The following is a 19957-nucleotide window of genomic DNA, read 5'->3' on the forward strand; positions in this document are numbered from 1 at the left end:
TCAGCTACAGATTAGCAAGTACAACTTTGTGGCCATCTCTGAAACTTGGCTAAAGGATGGCTGCCATTGGGAGCTGAACGTCCAAGGATATTACTGTATCAGAAAGATAGGTTAGTAGGCAGAGGTGGTGGTGTGGTCCTGTGTATAAGAAATAATATTATATCATTTGAAAGGGATGACATAGGACTGGATGGTGTGGAATCTCTACAGGTTGAATTAAGAAATGGAAAGGGTAAAAGGACCCTATGGCAGTTGTATACAGGCCTCCAAACAACAGCCAGCATGTGGATTACAAATTACAGCAAGAGATAGAAAAGGTGTGCCAGAAAGGCAATTGTTGCTTGTTGTTGAGCCCACTAGGGGATCATCTTTGCTGGTTTGCTGTTGTGCAATGATCCGAAGGTGATAAGAGAGCTTAAGGTTAAGGAACCCTTGGGGACCAGTGATCACAATATGATCAACTTCATTTTGAAATTTGAGAAGGAGAAACTAGATTACAATGGTATGAGAGGGGAACTGGCCAAAGATGACTTGAAAAGGGCACAGGCAGGAAGGACAGTAGAACAGCAACAGCTGGAGTTTCTGCAAAAAGTGTGGGATGTACAAGATAGATATATTCCAAATAAGAAGAGATTTTTGAATGGAAGAAGGACACTACCATGGCTGACAAGTGAAGTCAGAGCCAAAGTAAAAAAAGAGAGGGCATACGGTGAAGCCAAAGCTAGTGGGAAGACAGAAGATTGGGAAGCTTTTCAGAACTTAAAAAAGGAAACTAAGAAGGCCATTAGGAAGGAAAAGATGAATTATGAAAGGAAGCTGGTGACTAATATCAAAGAAAATACTAAAAGCTTCTAAAGTATATAAAGGGTAAAAGAGAGTTGAGGGTAGATATAGGACCAATAGAAAATGATGCTGGAAGTATTGTAATGAGGGAAGCAGAGATGGCAGAGGAACTGAATGCGTATTTTGCATCAGTCTTCACAGTGGAAGACATCTGCAGTGTACCAGACATTCAAGAGTGTCAGGGAAGTGAAGTGTGTGCAGTGAAAATTACAACTGAGAAGGTCCTCAGGAAGCTTAATGGCCTGAGGTTGGATAAATCTCCTGGACTAATGGAATTCACCTTCAGGTTCTGAAGGAAGTAACTGGAGAGATTGCGGAGGCATTAACAATGATCTTTCAAGAATCGATAGTTTCTGGCATTGTACCGTCCGGTGGGACGGTTTACATCTGAACTGGAGGGGGACAAATATTCTTGCAGGTAGGTCTGCTAGAGAGGTTCCAGTGGATTTAAACTAGATATGAGAAGGGAGGGGAACTAGAGTGTCGGAACAGAAGTATGGGAGAAGGAAGAAAAAGAAGACAGTAAAGTTCTTGGTATTGTTAGAGATAAACAGAGAGGAAGAGGTGGAGAATTTCTTAAATGCATTTATTTTAATGCTAGGAGCATTGTAAGAAAGGTGGATGAGCTTACAGCATGGATTGATACCTGGACATATGATGTTGTAGCTATTAGTGAAACATGGTTGCTGGAGGGGTGTGATTGGCAACTAAATATTCCTGGATTTCGTTGCTTCAGGTGCGATAGAATCAGAGGGACAAGAGGGGGAGGTGTTGCATTGCTTGTCAAGAGAAAATATTACAGCGGTGCTCTGGCAGGATAGATTAGAGGGCTCGTCTAGGGAGGTATTTGGGTGGAATTGAGGAATGGGAAAGGTGTATTAACACTTATTGGGGTGTATTATAGACCACCTAATGGGGAGCGAGAATTGGAGGAGCAAATTTGCAAGGAGATAGCAGATATTTGTAGTAAGCACAGGGTTGTGATTGTGAGAGATTTTAATTTTCCACACATAGACTGGAAAGCCCATTCTGTAAAAGGGATGGATGGTTTGGAGTTTGTAAGATGTGTGCAGGATATTTTTTTGCAGCAATACATCGAGGTACCAACTAGAGAAGGGGCAGTGTTGGATCTTCTATTAGGGAATGAAATAGGTTAGGTGATGGAGGTATGTGTTGGGGAGCACTTCAGGTCCAGTGATCACAATGCCATTAGTTTCAATATAATTATGGAGAAGAATAGTACTGGACCCAGGGTTGAGATTTTTGATTGTAGAAAGGCTAACTTTGAGGAGATGCGAAAGGATTTAGGAGGAGTGGATTGGGACAATTTGTTTTATGGGAAGGATGAAATAGAGAAATGGCGGTCATTTAAAGGTGAAATTTTGGGGGTACAGAATCTTTATGTTCCTGTTAGGTTGAAAGGAAAGGTTAAAAGTTTGAGAGAGCCATGGTTTTCAAGGGATGTTGGAAACTTGGTTTGGAAAAAGAGAGATCTCTACAATAAATATAGGCAGCATGGAGTAAATGAGGTGCTTGAGGAATATAAAGAATGTAAGAAGAATCTTAAAGAAATTAGAAAAGCTAAAAGAATACAAGGTTGCTTTGGCAAGTAAGGTGAAAATAAATCCAAAGGGTTTCTACAGTTATGTTAATAGCAAAAGGATAGTGAGGGATAAAATTGGTCCCTTAGAGAATCAGAGTGGACAGCTATGTGTGGAGCGGAAAGAGATGGGGGAGATTTTGAACAATTTCTTTTCTTCGGTATTCACTAAGGAGAAGGATATTGAATTGTGTAAGGTAAGAGAAACAAGTAGGGAAGTTATGGAAACTAAGACAATTAAAGAGGAGGAAGTACTGGTGCTTTTAAGGAATATAGAAGTGGATAAATCTCTGGGTGCTGAGGTTAGCGTAGAAATAGCAGGGGCTCTTGACAGAAATATTTCAAATGTCATTAGAAACGGGGATGGTGCCAGAGGATTGGTGTATTGCTCATGTGGTTCCATTGTTTAAAAAGGGTTCTAAGAGTAAACCTAGCAATTATAGGCCTGTCAGTTTGACGTCAATGGTGGGTAAATTAATGAAAAGTATTTTTAAAGATGGTATATATAATTATCTGGATAGACAGGGTCTGATTAGGAACAGTCAACATGGATTTGTGCATGGAAGGTCATGTTTGACAAATCATATTGAATTTTTTGAAGTGGTTACGAGGAAAGTTGACAAGGATAAAGCAGTGGATGTTGTCTATATGGACTTCAGTAAGGCCTTTGACAAGGTTCTGCACGGAAAGTTAGTTAGGAAGGTTCAATTGTTAGGTATCAATATTGAAGTAGTAAAATGGATTCAACAGTGGCTGGATGGGAGGTGCCAGAGAGTAGTGGTGGATAACTGTTTGTCAGGTTGGAGGCTGGAGACTAGTGGTGTGCCTCAGGGATCTGTACTGGGTCCAATATTGTTGTCATATACATTAATGATCTGGATGATGGGGTGGTAAATTGGATTAGTAAGTATTTATAAGTATTAGTAAGTATTACTAATACTTAGTATTAGGATTAGTAAGTATTAGTAAGTAAGCTACTAAGGTAGGTGGCGTTGTGGATAATGACGTAGGTTTTTAAAGCTTGCAGAGAGATTTAGGCCAGTTAGAAGAGTGGGCTGAATGATGGCAGATGGAGTTTAATGCTGATAAGTATGAAGTGCTATATTTGGTAGGAATAATCCAAATAGGACATACATGGTAAATGGTAGGGCATTGAAGAATGCAGTAGAACAGAGTGATCTAGGAATAATGGTGCATAGTTCCCTGAAGGTGGAATCTCATGTGGATAGGGTGGTGAAGAAAGCTTTTGGTATGTTGGCCTTTATAAATCAGAGCATTGAGTATAGGAGTTGGGATGTAATGTTAAAATTGTACAAGCCATTGGTAAGGACGAATTTGGAGTATTGTGTACAGTTCTGGTTACCGAACTATAGGAAAGATGTCAACAAAATAGAGAGAGTACAGAGAAGATTTACTAGAATGTTGCCTGGGTTTCAGCACCTAAGTTACAGGGAAAGGTTGAATAGGTTAGGTCTTTATTCTTTGGAGCGTAGAAGGTTGAGGGGGGAACTTGATATTTAAAATTATGAGGGGCATAGATAGAGTTGACGTGGATAGGTTTTTTCCATTGAGAGTAGGGGAGATTCAAACAATGAGTTGAGACTTGGGGGGCAAAAATTTAAGGGTAACATGAGGGGGACTTTCTTTACTCAAAGAGTGGCAGCTATGTGGAATGAGCTTCCAGTAGAAGTGGTAGAGGCAGATTCAGTATTGTCATTTAAAGCAAAATTGGATAGGTATATGGACAGGAAAGGAATGGAGGGTTATGGGCTGAGTGCGAATCAGTGGGACTAGGTGAGGGTCTAGGAGGGCCAAGATGGCCTGTTTCTGTGCTGTAATTGTTATATGGTTATACTGGATGACTAGAAAATTGCAAATGTTACTCCACTAATTAAGAAGGGTGGGAGACAGCAGAAAGGGAACTATAGACCTGTTATCCTGACATCAGTGATTGGGCAGTTGTTGGAATCGATTGTTAGGAATGAGATTACGGAATACCTGGAGGCACACGACGAGATAGGGCAAAGCCAGCACAATTTCCTGAAAGGAAAATCCTGCCTGACTAACCTACTGCAATTTTTTGAAGAAATTACAAGCAGGGTAGACAAAGGAGATGCAGTAGATGTGGTGTACTTGGATTTTCAGAAGGTTTTTGACAAGGTCCTGCACATGTGGCTGCTTAGCAAGATAAAAGCCCATGGAATTACAGGGAAACCCAGAAACACAGAAAGCCTATAGCACAATACAGGCCCTTCGGCCCACAAAGTTGTGCCGAACATGTCCCTACCTTATAGATTACTAGGCTTACCCATAGCCCTCTATTTTACTAAGCTCCATGTACCTCTCTAAAAGCCTCTTAAAAGACCCTATCATATCCGCCTCCACCACCATTGCCAGCAGCCCATTCCACGCACTCCCACTCTCTGAGTAAAAAACTTACCCCTAACATCTCCTCTGTACCTTCTCCCCAGCACCTTAAACCTGTGTCCTCTTGTAGCAACCATTTCCACCCTGAGAAAAAGCCTCTGACTATACACACGATCAATGCCTCTCATCATCTTGTACACCTCTATCAGGTCATCTGTCATCCTCCTTCACTCCATCGAGAAAAGGCCGAGTTCACTCAACCTATTCTCATAAGGCATGCTCCCCAATCCAGGCAACATCCTTGCAAATCTCCTCTGCACCCTTTCTATGACTTCCACATCATTCCTGTAGTGAGGCGACCATAACTGAGCACAGTACTCCAAGTGGGGTCTGATCATGGTCCTATATAGCTGCATCATTACCCCTCGGCTCCTAAACTCAGTCCCACAACTGATGAAGGCCAATGCACCGTATGCCTTTGTAACCACAGAGTCAACCTGTGCAGCCGCTTTGAGTGTCCTACGGACCCCAAGATCCCTCTGATCCTCCACACTGCCAAGAGTCTTACTATTAATACTATATTCTGCCATAATATTTGATCTACCAAAATGAACCACTTCATACTTATCTGGGTTGAACTCCATCTGCCACTTCTCAGCCCAGTTTTGCATCCTATCAATGTCCCACTGTAACCTCTGACAGCCCTCCACACTATCGACAATCTTTGTGTCATCAGCAAACTTACTAACCCATCCCTCCACTTCTTCATCCAGGTCATTTATAAAAATCACAAAGAGTAAGGATCCCAGAACAGATCCATGAGGCACTCCACTGGTGACCGACCTCCATGCAGAATATGACCCGTCTACAACCACCCTTTGCCTTCTGTGTGCAAGCCAGTTCTGGATCCACAAAGCAATGTCCCCTTGGATCCCATGCCTCCTTACTTTCTCAAAAAGCCTTGCATGGGGTACCTTACAAAATGCCTTGCTGAAATCCATGTACACTACATCTACTGCTCTTCTTTCATCAGTGTGTTTAATCACATCCTCAAAAAATTCAATCAGGCTCATAAGATTGCCCTTTACAAAGCCATGCTGACTATTCCTAATTATATTAACCCTCTCCAAATGTTCATAAATCCTGCCTCTCAGGGTCTTCTCTGTCAACTTAACAACCACTGAGGTAAGACGCACTGGTCTATAATTTCCTGGGCTATCTCTACTCCCTTTCTCGAATAAAGGAACAACATCTGCAACCCTCCAATCTTCGGGAACCTCTCCCATCCCCATTGATGATGCAAAGAGGCTCAACAATCTCCTCCCTTGCCTCCCACAGTAGCCTGGTCCCAGCGACTTATGAAACTTGATGCTTTCCAAAAGCTCCAGCACATCCTCTTTCTTAATATCTACATGCTCAAGCATTTCAATCCACTGCAAGTCATCCCTACAATCGCCAAGATCCATTTCCATAGTGAATACTGAAGTAAAGTATTCATTAAGTATCTTTTATTAAATATTAACTATTTCCTCCAGTTCCATGCACACTTTCCAACTGTCACATTTGATAGGTCCTATTCTTTCACATTTTATCCTCCTGCTCTTCACATACTTGTAGAATGCCTTGGGGTTTTCCTTAATTCTGCCCGCCAAGGCCTTCTCATGGCCCCTTCTGGCTCTCCTAATTTCCTTCTTAAGCTCCTTCCTAGTATCTTATAATCTAGATCTAACATTACCTAGCTCTCTGAACCTTTTGGAAGCTTGTCTTCTTGACTAGATTTATTACAGTCTTTGTACACCACGGTTCCTGATTTGTCGCTAAATTTGCCAATGATATAAAGATAGGTAGAGGGGTAGGTTGTGTTGAGGAAAATGCCTGCAGAGACTTAGATAGTTTAGGGGAACGGGCAAAGAAATGGAAAATGAAATACAATGTTGGAAAGTGTATGGTCATGCACTTTAGTGGAAGAAATAAACAGGCAGACTGTTATTTAGATTGGGAGAGAATTCAAAATTCAGAGATGCAAGGGGACTTGGAGTCCTTGTGCAGAATACCCTAAAGGTAACCTCCTGGTTGAGTTGGTGGTGCAGAAGGCAAATGCAATGTTGTCATTTATTTCTAGAGGTATAGAATATAAGAGCAGGGATGTGATGTTGAGGCTCTATAAGACCCTTGTGAGACCACATTTAGAGTATTGTGTGCAGTTTTGGGCCCCTTATTTTAGAAAGGATATACTGACATCAGAGAGAGTTCAGAGAAGTTTCACAAGAATGATTCCAGGAATGAAAGGGTTACTGTATGGGGAACGTCTGGCAGCTCTTGGGCTGTATTCCCTGGAGTTCAGGAGAATATCTCATAGAAACATTCCAGATTTTAAAAGGCAGATTAGATATGGCAAAGTTATTTGCCCTGGTAGGGGAGTTTGGACAAGAGGGCTCGACTTCAGTATTGAAGGACTTCCATTTGGAACAGCGATGTGGAGAAATTACTTTAGTCAGAGGGTGGTAATCTGTCGAATTTCTTGCCACTTAAGGCAGAGATAGGTCGCTTCTTGATTAGACAAGGCATCAAAGGGTATGGGGAGAAGGCAGGGGAGTGGGGATGACTGGAAGAATTAGATCAGCCCATGATTGAATAGCAGAACAGACTTGATGGGCCAAATGGCGTACTTTTGCTCCTATATCTTATGGTCTTATGAGAAGGTACAGGAACTTCAGGACCCACACCACCAAGTTCATGAACAGTTCTTACCCCTCAACCATCTGGTTCTTGAATCAAAAGGGAGAACTTCACTCATCCCATTACTGAACTGGACTCACTTTCAAGAACTCTTCATCTCATGTTCTCTATATTTATTGTCAATTTATTTTTACTTCTGTATTTGCATAGTTTGTAGTCTTTTGCGCATTAGTTGGTTGACCATCCTGTTGGGTGCAATTTTTAATTGATTCTATTGTATGTCTTGGATTTATTGTGTATGCCACAAGAAAATGAATCTCAGGGTTGTATGTGGTGACATATGTACTTTGATAATTTACTTTGAACTTTGTATCCTTCTGGTACATTGCTGGTCACAGGCTTCAATCATAAAAGCAACCTCCACCATCATCCAATTATTTGTTATGCTATTTTTTGTTTTCCTGTTATGTTTTACAAAGGTTTTTACATTTGTCTATTTTTGATGAGCCTGTGTGTTCTGTTGCCTTTCTAGTGGTACTGGGGTGCTCCTTTCCACCACCTCTGAATATATTCAGAGTTGAGTTTGTTGCTGTGAGTTACTTCATTCCTTTCATTTCCTTAGCAAAGGTGTTAGCAGGTGAATGCTTTGGAAATCACTCCGGACCGCAGTATGATTGCAGCAGCAGGTGAGCACTTGTACTTTCATCCAGTAGTGTGCTTCTGCTTCCTTAACCACTAAATGGGAGCTCCTGTACAATGTAGCTCACTGAAATATGTTTTTTATTGCTCTCTTCTTGTTGAAAGTCTAAAGGTGGTTTTAATACACTATTTCTGGATGCATGAGATTGAAGTAGTTTCTGTAAAATTAACATTATTTCTACTTTAGAGGTGCTGCATCATATATCCTTTGGCCTGTAGTAGGGGGAGGGGAGAGGAACATGTTTTTTTTTATTCTTTAGTCTTCCCTCAGAGTTTGAGTTTTCTGTTTGTGAAAGGTGAAAGTTAGTGGTATTCGCAAGCAGTCAAAGAAAGACACAGTGCATCTTTGCCTCCTCTGTACCAACAAATTTGAACAGAATTTTGATTTTGTTACTGTTTGGAACATGTGACAGAAGCAAGATAAATAGTGCAGATAGTATTTGGATATTTTCTTTGCTTCATCTTGTAGGATACCAGCACATCCGAATGTATGACTTGAATTCCAACAACCCAAACCCAGTTGTCAGCTATGATGGGGTCAGCAAAAACATCACCTCAGTTGGGTTCCACGAGGATGGACGTTGGATGTATACTGGTGGTGAGGACTGCATGGCTCGAATCTGGGACCTCAGGTATTTATTGGGGCCTACAACAAGTTGACTTGGTTGATGCCACTTTTACGCTAATATTAGGGTAGTTCAAGTTCTGCTTTAGTAGAAACTCTACGTTGACAGTTCTGAGGGAGTGCTGCAGAAGTGAAGTGATGTCCTTTGGATAAGATATTAGATCATGTAGTTGGGTGGATTTTAGTAATATTTTGCCAGACATGTTTTGTTGACAGATATGTCTCACTTTGCCTCTGTGCATTTCTCCTGGCTTTTTCTGCTTTCCCCAATCCCAAAGATGTGTGGGGTCATTACCTTAATTGCCCACTGTAAATTGCCCCTAGTGTGTAGATGAGTGGTTATATCTGCAGAGAGCTGAGAGAATGTAGAGTGTTTGCATTATTGTTAATGGGTCATTGATTGTCAGTATGGACTGAAGTATCTGTTTGGTGCTGGATCTCTCTGTGACTCTGTAAGTGCATGCACTCTCATGTAATAGTTGGATGGGGAAGCCTTAGTTGAAGGGAAGAGTTGATAAATGTTTCTCTAGCATGAGATCTTATCTGCTAGGTATGAGGAACTTGATAAAGTGATACAAATGCAACTCAATAATTGATTGCTGTATAGGTACACTAAGAAGTACAATCCTGACCATTCCTCTGCTTGAATGTTGAATGAAGGGGTAGGATTCACTAAGCTTCTGATTTATTTTGCATTGCTATTGGCAGTAGCTAATTTAATGAATAGACCTTCAAAATGAATAACTGGTGAGCAACATCAACCTAGAAACAACGTCTATTGGTCAAAAGTAGAAGAGAGGAGACTTCTGAATGCTGGCTCTAATCAAGGCACAACTGCTAATCTAGTCTATATAGAACCTCAAATATCCTTCTGTCCTCCAACAGGTCACGCAACCTGCAGTGCCAGAGAATCTTCCAGGTCAATGCTCCAATAAACTGTGTCTGCTTGCATCCCAATCAGGTAAGGTACAATATTGCAGGACTCCAAAAGAACAGACAGTGCTTCCCCACCGCCCCTCAGACCTTTTCTATTGTTGTTTCCAGTGGGGATGTATAGAGCCAGGAGCAATACAGCACAAACAGGCCCTTCAGCCCTCACTGCCAGCCCTTTAGTCCATCTATACTAATTCCATTTGCCCACATTAACATCCTTGTTGGACTTATCTATTTAAATGTCTCTCTAAATGTCTCGTAAGCATACAAATTGCATCAGATTCCACTACCTTCTCTGGCAGCGTGTTCTAGCGATCAACCCCTTGGTGTGTAAACAAAAAAAGTACCCCCATAGATAGATATTATATAGATAATAACACAGATAAAATTGGGGCAGGGAACCAAGGTCAGCCTATTCCTGTATCTAAAGTCCTCCAATCTAGGCAATATCCTGCTGAATCACTCTGCATTCTCTCCACTGCAAAGAGATTTGCAGCTGGAAATCCATGCTTCAGTTTACATTAATTGCCAGTGTGTGGCACTGCTGTTCTTTACAAAGTTTTTTCTCTGTAGCTTTTTGGTTCTGAAATAACGTCCCCCAACCCAGCCTAATCTCATTTGACACTCCAGACCTCATTACATGCTTGAGCAAACGTGGACATAAGAGCTCAATTTCAGAAATGAGGTGGGTTCATCAAGGCAGCATTTCTCTCACAATAACTGGTCCGGGGAAAATGAAAGACCTTGGAATTTGAAGGGAATAGTCCAGTAGTGGGAGCCATCTCTTGGCAAATGAAAATGGGGTTTGCAGAAGGCCATACATCTTAGAAAGATCTCACTGTGGAAAATGCTGTGAGCATAGTCATGGGCACAAGCATCTTCATTTGCTTCAGAAATGGCCTCTCCTCCAGCAAGAGGTCGGAGGTGGAGGTGTTTGCAAATGGCTGCTTAATGTCCTGTTCTAGTTGCATTTATTGTGAATGTACCAGTTTGTTCATGTAGAACATCTTTTTGGTGTGGATAAAGGGCAAATAAAGTGCCAGGCGATGACCTGCACTGAAAAGCAAATCCAAACACTTTTCCCCTTGATGTTCAAAGACATTGACCTTTGTGAGTACTTCCCTGTAATTGCTCATTGTTGACCAGGGATCTAACTGTACTCTGAAGCCATATGACTCAATTCCTTCATGTTGTTGGATCTGGACACTGAACTCCCTAGCCACTGGGCACCATGGAGTGGGGGGGGGGGGATGGGAGTACGCAGGGGAGGGGCGTACTTTTACCACAGGAAGGGCATTCAGGACTGGACTGAATACTGACCTTGACTGTGATCCCTACAGCACAGCTTTGGTTTTGAAATGACACCACTCACACCGCAGGATTGTGATGGAATACACTTGCCTGGAACTGAGCACCTCCACAATGCTTTAAATAATCTACTGAACCTTAATTAAATGTTCAATCCGTAATCTCTTGTTATTGATCCACTTTCTAGAGTGAATAGTAAATCCACATCTCGTCCATCAAAGGCTTTCATTAAATTTCCCTCAGCCTCTGTATTCTAAGAATGACCTTGTTTCCTGCAGGCTCTTATAACTGTTCCTGATGATGTCTGATACTGAATCCCAAAATCCCCAAGCATGCCATTGTGTATTATTAACAGCATCTCCAGGATGTTCACATACCTGCACACCTGTTCATTCTCCTTGACAAGTTTCAGTTCCATTTCGGACTCTTCCTACCTGCGCAGATTGTATCCATGTGTTTTGTTCTGTCTTTGTAGGCAGAGCTAATTGTTGGTGATCAGAGTGGAGCCATTCACATCTGGGACCTGAAAACTGACCACAATGAGCAGCTGATCCCTGAGCCAGATGTATCAGTTAATGCTGTTCACATTGATCCGGATGCAAGCTACATGGCAGCAGTAAACAGTTCGGTAAATTATTTGGAACCTCAATCATAGCACGCGTCTTTGTGATGTGCTCAAAATTAGATAAGAACAATGTGCTTGAGGTCTGCACTTGTGTGATGGTGGCATTGGAGATGGTAGAGTGAGCTGTCTGTAAGGTGGGGCTGGAATCCTCAAGATAGACTAAACAACTTGCCAAGCATCTTCACAGCACCTCTCAAACCAACATTATGTGCCAGTTAATATTCCCATCCTCAAATTCTCACTGGGTTATACACCACTCTGATTTGGCAATATTTATAACCATATAACCATTACAGCACGGAAACAGGCCATCTCACCCTTTCTAGTCCGTACCGATGCTTAAACTCACCTAGTACCACTGGCCCACACTCAGCCCATAACCCTCCATTCCTTTCCTGTCCTATCCTTACCTATCCAATTTTGCTTTAAATGACAATACCGAACCTGCCTCTACCACTTCTACTGGAAGCTCATTCCACAGAGCTACCACTCTGTGAGTAAAGAAATTCCCCCTCGTGTTACCCTTAAACTTTTGCCCCCTAAGTCTCAAATCATGCCCTCTTGTTTGAATCTCCCCTACTCTCAATGGAAAAAGCCTATCCACGTCAACTCCATCTATCCCCCTCATTATTTTAAATACCTCTATCAAGTCCCCCTCAACCTTCTACACTCCAAATATGACTGAGCAATCAAATTCCTGGACACTGCTCCTCTCGCAGCTGTGGTTCCAGAAGGCCATTCATCTCAAGTTTTAAGTACTATTAAAGGTGGGCAATAAAGATGACCATCCCACCCCCCCTTTTCCTGAATAATTTTTGTATCTAAATTTGAGAGAGGGGAAGGGAGGTCTGCTTGATGTTTCTGAAAGAATGCTGGAACACTCATTTGCTCAGCACATCTGTGCAAGTGGAACAGGTAATATGGTTGGTTAAAGACTACTTCATCAGTTCTTATAAAGAAAGACAAAGAAAATTAGTTTAAATTTGCAGAGGTAAGGCATTATGGATAGAAGAAAGGGAACATCTGTATTGCGGGGATTGTGTTTGATATTGAGGAAGAATGCAGAGAAACACATCATGCAGACTATTCAACTGAACTTTATTGATAACACTGCTTGTACAATATATGAACTACTCCCATGTGGGAGCGGCGAACTGAGTGGCTTAGGATTAATCCATTAACTACCAGAACATACACAAAATGCTGGAGGAATTCAACAGGCCAGGCAGCATCAGTGAAAAAGAGTAAACAGTTGACCTTTTGGGCTGAAACTCTTCATCAGGACAGGGTCTCGGCCTGAAACATCAACTGTTTGCTCTTTTCCATAGATGCTGGCTGGCCTGCTGAGTTCCTCCAGCATTTTGTGTGTGTTGCTTTGGATTTGCGCATTTGCAGATTTTCTTGTGTTTGTGAAACTACTTGGGGGAAAAAAGAAAAACTAGGTTAAGTTCTTCTTGTCTATAGAACTGCATTGAAAATATAGTTACTGAATTACACAATTCAGTTCACTTTACTCATATCACATAACTTGCGCTCCTTACATGAGCATAAAAAGAATTCCTTATACTTTCAACATTAGAACCCTTTTTTAAAAATCTAATGGAGGTCAGGGCAATCTATCTGAACACTCTGGCAAAGTGAAAGGATTATGCTCCCTCTTTGGTCATTTGCTCGAAGATGTTAGAATAGAGAGTACAGTACATCTCTGTGGTGGGACAGATAAACGACCATATCTGGTATAGTTCGTGGAAGTGTTGGAGCAAATGAAGATTCTTGAACAAGTGTGGCCACCTCAAGTAAGAAATACTCTTCATAAGGATCAGGCTACTCTCTTTCTTTCTCTACTTTTCGTGGACTTAGAAGTCACACGATCGCACGCCTGTTCCGCCAGATTTCACCTTGTGATGTGGTGATCACAAACAATCGTCATGCATGCTGCCGGACTCTTGTTACTTTGGTGAATTGTTCTGTAATCCAAACAACTTCACTACTCCTGAGCACTGACTAAATTTTGTTTTGTGTTTGAGATCATGCATGCTCTTTGTTTTCTCATGCTGTGTTGTCTCTAAATTTTTCACTTTGTCTAAGTCCATTAGACCTAAAGAAGGGAAGGAAGAATAGGCAGGCTTGTCTTGGTCTCCAGCCCATTTACGCTCTGATGGACTGTAGCTCCATGGCTACGAGAGTGGTGAGTCTACTAGAACGCTACTAGAACACCCACCTGAGGATGATAAATACTGATCACTGATAACTCACCTTCTATAGACTTTTGTACTTTCAGAGTCTGAGCGCGACAAACTTTGCCCAGCCTCTGCAACGATAAAGCACTGGAGCTACTGGACTGCATTCTGTCTCTTCTGGGAAATCAGAATCCAGGTTATTATCACCAGCAGGTATCATGAAATTTGTTAACTTAGCAGGTGCAGTTCAATACAATACATAATATAGAAAAATAACTAAATAAATTACAGTATATGTACAACAACACACACAAAATGCTGGTGGAACACAGCAGGCCAGGCAGCATCTATAGGGAGAAGCACTGTCGACGTTTCGGGCTGAGACCCTTCGTCAGGACTACAGTATACGTATATTGAATAGATTAAAAATCGTGCAAAAAATCAAAAATAATATATGTTCAAAAAGTGAGGTAGTGTTCACAGGTTCAATGTCCATTTAGAAATTGGATGGCAGAGGGGAAGAAGCTGTTCCTGAATCGCTGAGTGTGTGCCTTTAGGCTCCGGTACTTCCTGTCTGATGGTAACAGTGAGAAACCATCCTCCTTTTATTTTTAAAGACTCTTCATGCAACAAATGCCTGATCAAGTTTGCATAGACCTCACTAATGCACCCGTGATGGACTTTAGGAAGCTTACTAAAATGGCAGATAGTCTAGACTAAGCCAGGCAGAGATACATAATTCCTCCTCCTTTCCCTGCCTCAATAAGCCTGGTCAGCAAATCACCAACACGTGCATGCCTGTGACTGTAAAACAAATGACACTGGCCTGTTTTTTTTTATCATGATCCCTTTGGTATGAATGTTAGGAATCTTGGTTAAAGTGGCTGGATCTTTGCCTGGTGCAGATACCCTGTGTGCCCAAGGGCTGTTAGTCGATCTTAAGAACTGCCGGCTTGTGGATGTCAGGGACTGCTCCCCCAGTAAGTTCCCCACAACAACTCTGTCAAGTGCATGCACCACCAGATGTGAGTTTACTCGGCATCTGGATGAATTCCCAACATGAAAAGACTTGGCATTGTACACTGGTCGAATAACCCCTGGGCTTTGCCCAACCATATGGTCCCTAAGTCCGACGGTAGTTGACACCCATTTGGGGATTACCACTGTCTTAACGAGGCCACCACCCTCAAACAGTACCTGGTTCCACACATCTAAGACGTTTTGGCATGTTAGCTGGAAAGTTAATTTTTTTCCAAAGTTGATCTTGCTCGGGGCTACCATCAGGCTCAGATGACATTCCCAAAGCGACTATGATAACCCTGTTTTGCTTTTTTGAGTTTCTGCACATGCTATTTGGACTGAAAACAACAGCACAGACTTTCCAATGGCTGATGGACTCTATTAAAAGACTTGGATTTTCTTTTTGTTTACCTGGATGACATACTTGTCACCAGTGCATCCAAGTCTGAACACATCTCATCTCCCCCTACTTTTCATGTGATTAAGCCAACATGGGTTGATTATTAATGCTGCTATATGCCAGTTTGAGTTGTCAACCATTGACTTTCTTGGCCATTGCATCTCCATAGAAGGTCCAAAGCCCCTCCTGTCAAAGTTAGCTGCTATTTTGGATAGCAGACTACAGTCTCTTCCCAACGTGATCCTACTGACAGTCCCAGTCCCCAACCATTACTACTGAGCTTCAGACTATGCTATGACTGTTGTGCACGAACAGTTGGCTGGAGGTGTGTGGCATCTGTTCGCCACCTTCAGTTGGCAGATCTGTTCACCCAAAGGGAAGGAAGTACAGCACATTTGACTGTGAGCTTCTCGGTCTCTATCTAGCTGTCCGTCATTTTTGCTTTCTTCTGGAGGATCACCATTTTGTTGAACACAAACCCCTCAATGGCAAAAATATTGGACCCTTGGTCTGCATGGCAGCAATGCTACCTGGCTTATATATCAGAGTTCACAACTGATACACCACATATCAAGTGGAAAAATAATGACTTGGCTGATTGCCTCTTGTGGTCAGCTGTTGAAGCCATATACATGGGGTTGACTATGCCTACTTGGCAGCCAACCACGCTACTGACCCAAAGATCCAGGCTTACGCAGAGCCTGGACCTGCGGCTGGCTGACATTAAGTTCTGGGAAGCTGGGTTTTCTCTCTTGTGTGAGGCTTCAACTGGTCAACCTCACCCCACAGTGCCAGGTGATCTATTTTTGACTCCATACATGGGTTCTTGCATCTGGGAAAGCCTCACAGAATCTGGTTGCACTGAAGTGTGTGTGCACACCCATAGAAAGCATGTATGTGATTGGAGTGAAGCGGACAAAAATTAACCATTATGTTGAGGTGCCATTGGCACCTTATGAGGTCCATGAGCGACAGTTGGGCCATGTCAACGTGGACCTTGTTGGTCCTCTTCCCTTGTCCTGCAGTTTCACACCCCTTAACATGGTGGACCGTACCACCAGGTGGCCAGAGGTCCTCCCTCTGACATCGACGATGGCCACAGACGTGGCTCGAGCATTCATCAGCAGCAGGGTTGTCTGGTTTGGCACCCCATCTGATATTTCCTCTGACCATGTTCCCCAATTCATATTAAACCTCTGGACTGCAATAGCCCAGAACCATGGTGTTCAGCGTATCACCCCTTTTTGAAGTCCCCATTACAATTGTGACATTGCCCTTATGACATGCTCTTTCCAGCTCCCCTTGCAATCCCAACCCCACACCTTGGCTACTATTTGGAGGCCAATATATGATTCCCATAATTTTTTTTACCCCTTGCAATTTCTTAACTCCACCCACAAAGATACAACATTCTCTGACCCTACATCACCTCTTTCTAAAGATGTAATTCCATCTCTTACCAACAGAGCCACACCACCATCTATGCCTTTCTGCCTGTCCTTTTGATACAAAGTACATCCTTTGGTGTTAAGCTCCCAACTATGGCCTTCTTTCAGCCACGACTCAGTAATGCCCACAACGTCATAACAACCAATATCTCTAATTGTGTCATGAGTTTGCAATGACGCATACCAACATCCCCTTTGGCTCCCTTATGATGGCCCATTCTGTTTTGGTACAAAGAGAAAAGACTTTTATCACAGGTACGAGGGATAACCCCAACTGTACTTTGGTAGATCGCCTTAAACTGGCCAGCCAAGATTTGGAAGATTTTGCTACCATGCTCCTGCCATCACAACATGACCATAGCATGTCAATGCACCTCTGGACAAGCCAGAGGTAACATGGGACCCAAGCCAGACGGCTCATCCGAACTCCAGACATGCTCATAATGCCAGTTTTGGTGAACTCTGGGTGGGTGGGAGGGGGTGGGGGGGGCCAGTGTAGGCTAATGTAATTGGTGAAACGTACGTAATTCACAACCACTGACATTGAGTTAGAGTTCACTTTAAGAGGCTGGTCTGACGTGGTGACATATTACATGAAGTTCTTTTACCATGCTTTTTGTGTTCAGTATTTGGAGTACAATAAATGAGTTATTACAGTTTTTCTTTAAGATACAATGCCTCACACCTTTTTATTTGCAAAAACCTATGCCTTCATGTCCTTGGAGGAATAACTGATGATTTTGGCATGCATAGAAGAAGGTATGATGAATCTGGAGCCCTGTAGCAGCAAACCATCCAGAATGACGAATGTGTCTCTTTCAAGCCAGTAAGGTCTGAGCTCATGAGCTCCTTTTGGAACAGCTGGCCATCCATGCTCACAGTATTGCATGACCTTGTTATAGATTTAGTCCCCTTTCAACTCAACATAAATTTCGTCCAGTTTCGCTGATGCTGGAAAGCCTTCACATACCTGAACTAAGTAGATGTCGGTATTTTCCATCAGGGCAGAGTTGGCTTCCATCCACTCACTTTTGGATGACGTCCTGGATAGAGTGGTGTTGTGAACACTTTGCCAAGGCATGTTCATTGTCATAACAGTATTGAATAAACCTCATTCTGAATATTTGCAGACATAGATTTAAATCGTCCAAGTGTTTTGAGGTGAGGAGGCTTGTGGTCTGTCTCAAATAGGAAATTAGTGCATATCACTAAAGTGATCACAAGCCCGTATGAGAGCCAACATCTCCTTTTCGATTTGGGCGTGATGCTGTTCAGTAGGAGTCAGTGTTCTTGATGCATATGTCACCGGTTTCCATACACCACTGTAGTTTTGCATGAGCATTCCCCTCGGCCAAAGGAAGAGGCGTCTGCTGAGACCTTGTTTGTTTTGTTTGGATCAAAGAACGCCAATGTTGGTGGAGATTTAAATTTTGATTTAAGTGATGAGAATGACTTCTCCTGTAATGCATCCCAGGTCCAAACTTTTCTCTGAGAGAGGAGGTCACACTGTGGGTTTGTTTTCTGTGCCAAATTGGGAATGAATTGCAGATGGTTTACTATGCCAAGGAATTTGTGAATCTCTGATACATTCATAGGTTGTCCATGAACTCCTGCCAGTTTGTCTGAATCTGGTTGCACTCCCTCTGAGGATAGTTGGTGGCCAAGAACTTCACCTCCATCTTTGCAAATTCTCATTTATTTTTGTTCAGGGTGATTCCAGTCTGTTTCAGTTTGACCAAGGCAGCTTCCATTCTTTTGCCATGTTCTTAATCTGAGCCTCCCAAGATGAGTATATCATCCATGTAGCAGACTACTCCTTCCAGTCCCTCCAAAATTTGGTTCATCCTCATCTGATAGAGTTCAGGGGCTGATGAGATGCCACAAGGGAGTCTCTTGAAGGATAGCTTCCATGTGGTGTGATCAAGGTTGTGAACTTCTGTGACTCAGGAGCTAAATGGATCAGATTTGGTGAAGAACTTTGCTCCACCCAGCATACCCAATGTGTGCTCAACAGAGGGTAGAATGAACTTCTCCAACCTCTGTGTTTTACTCAATTTTGTTAGAGCAACACAGGTCCTTACTGTGCCAGCTGGCTTGGGAACCAGGAACGATGCCTGCACACCAGTTAGTAGGTTTATGCACTCTGTTATACGCCTCACTGTGGTCAGAGAGTAGGGCATTGCTCCTGGCCTCAGTTGGATAAGGTACTCTTCTTTCAGCACCCTTAGCCCGTGAACAACTCTGGGTTCTTATCCACTCAACTTTGTTTAGTGAATCCAGCCTTGCAATGAGGTTGATCTTTTCAATGTCATGTCGTCCCAGTAGTGGTGAGAAGATATTCTGAACATAGATATCCTCTTTTAACTGTTTCTCATTTTTATGATGGAAGTAGAAAACATCCCTTTCACACTGAGCTTGTGTTTCCCTGATCCCATGAGCACTGCTTTTGTCGGATTTAGTGTAATGCCTGTTTTCTTCATTAGTTTTGTGAACAGACATTCCGGGATGGCTGTGATATCTGCCCCAGTGTCCATTTTGAACATCACTGTCTCATTTTGCAACTGAACTGTAGTACACCAGCTTTGTCTGTTTGAACCTAGAGCCCCAAGGAAAGCTCTCTCTTTGTATGAATCATGGTCTTCCTTGACCTTCTGAAGAAATGTCTTTGAGTGAGACTGGCTTTTATAACAGCCAACTCTACTGCATTGGTGGCATTTCACTTTTTTTGATGAAATGGAGACTTGCTGCATAACCTGCAGTTGCACATTGTAACTGCTCTTTGTTTCATTTGTCATCTGCTTTGTCCCTGTGCAGTATATCAGTGTGCTTACTTAATGCTCTTCTGAAGCCTGAGTCAGATTGCTTGCAACCCGAAATCTCTGAGCATCTGAGCCATCTCTCTAAGTCCCCTGGTTCATAAGACGAAGGGAAGGGAAGGTTGCTAGGAACAGAAGAGTAGACTAGGTAATCACAAAGGAAAACTCACATTTGGATTACGGAGATGGGAGGGAGATACATGTCTTGTGGGAGAATTTTGTTGAAGCTAGTGATCTGTGGAATGTGGAGGCTGGAGGGGAGAAGGTGAGGTTGAGGGGAGTCTTTTTCTTCCCACTGGTACTGACTGACCTGCTGTGTGTTTCTGGCACTTTGTTTTCTCTTTCAAATTTCAGGGATATTCTCAGGTGCCATGGTAGTGTAGCAGTTAGAGTAGCGCTTGACAGTGCCAATTC

The 19957-nt window shown here is 42.6% G+C and overlaps 1 protein-coding gene across 6 annotated transcripts in view; it reads left to right on the plus strand.

Annotated features, from left to right (window-relative positions):
• The window catches only part of mlst8 (MTOR associated protein, LST8 homolog (S. cerevisiae)), a 72382-nt gene that overhangs the window by 26775 nt on the left and 25650 nt on the right, over positions 1-19957 (plus strand). For all 6 annotated transcript variants that reach the window (XM_059979869.1, XM_059979868.1, XM_059979864.1 and 3 more), the window contains exons 3-6: positions 8124-8175; positions 8658-8820; positions 9699-9774; positions 11530-11682. In XM_059979869.1, the coding sequence (XP_059835852.1) occupies positions 8124-8175; positions 8658-8820; positions 9699-9774; positions 11530-11682 (444 nt within the window). The remainder of the gene's footprint in view (positions 1-8123; positions 8176-8657; positions 8821-9698; positions 9775-11529; positions 11683-19957) is intronic.

This window comes from Hypanus sabinus, chromosome 9, assembly GCF_030144855.1.
Source record: "Hypanus sabinus isolate sHypSab1 chromosome 9, sHypSab1.hap1, whole genome shotgun sequence".
Lineage (NCBI taxonomy): Eukaryota > Metazoa > Chordata > Chondrichthyes > Myliobatiformes > Dasyatidae > Hypanus > Hypanus sabinus.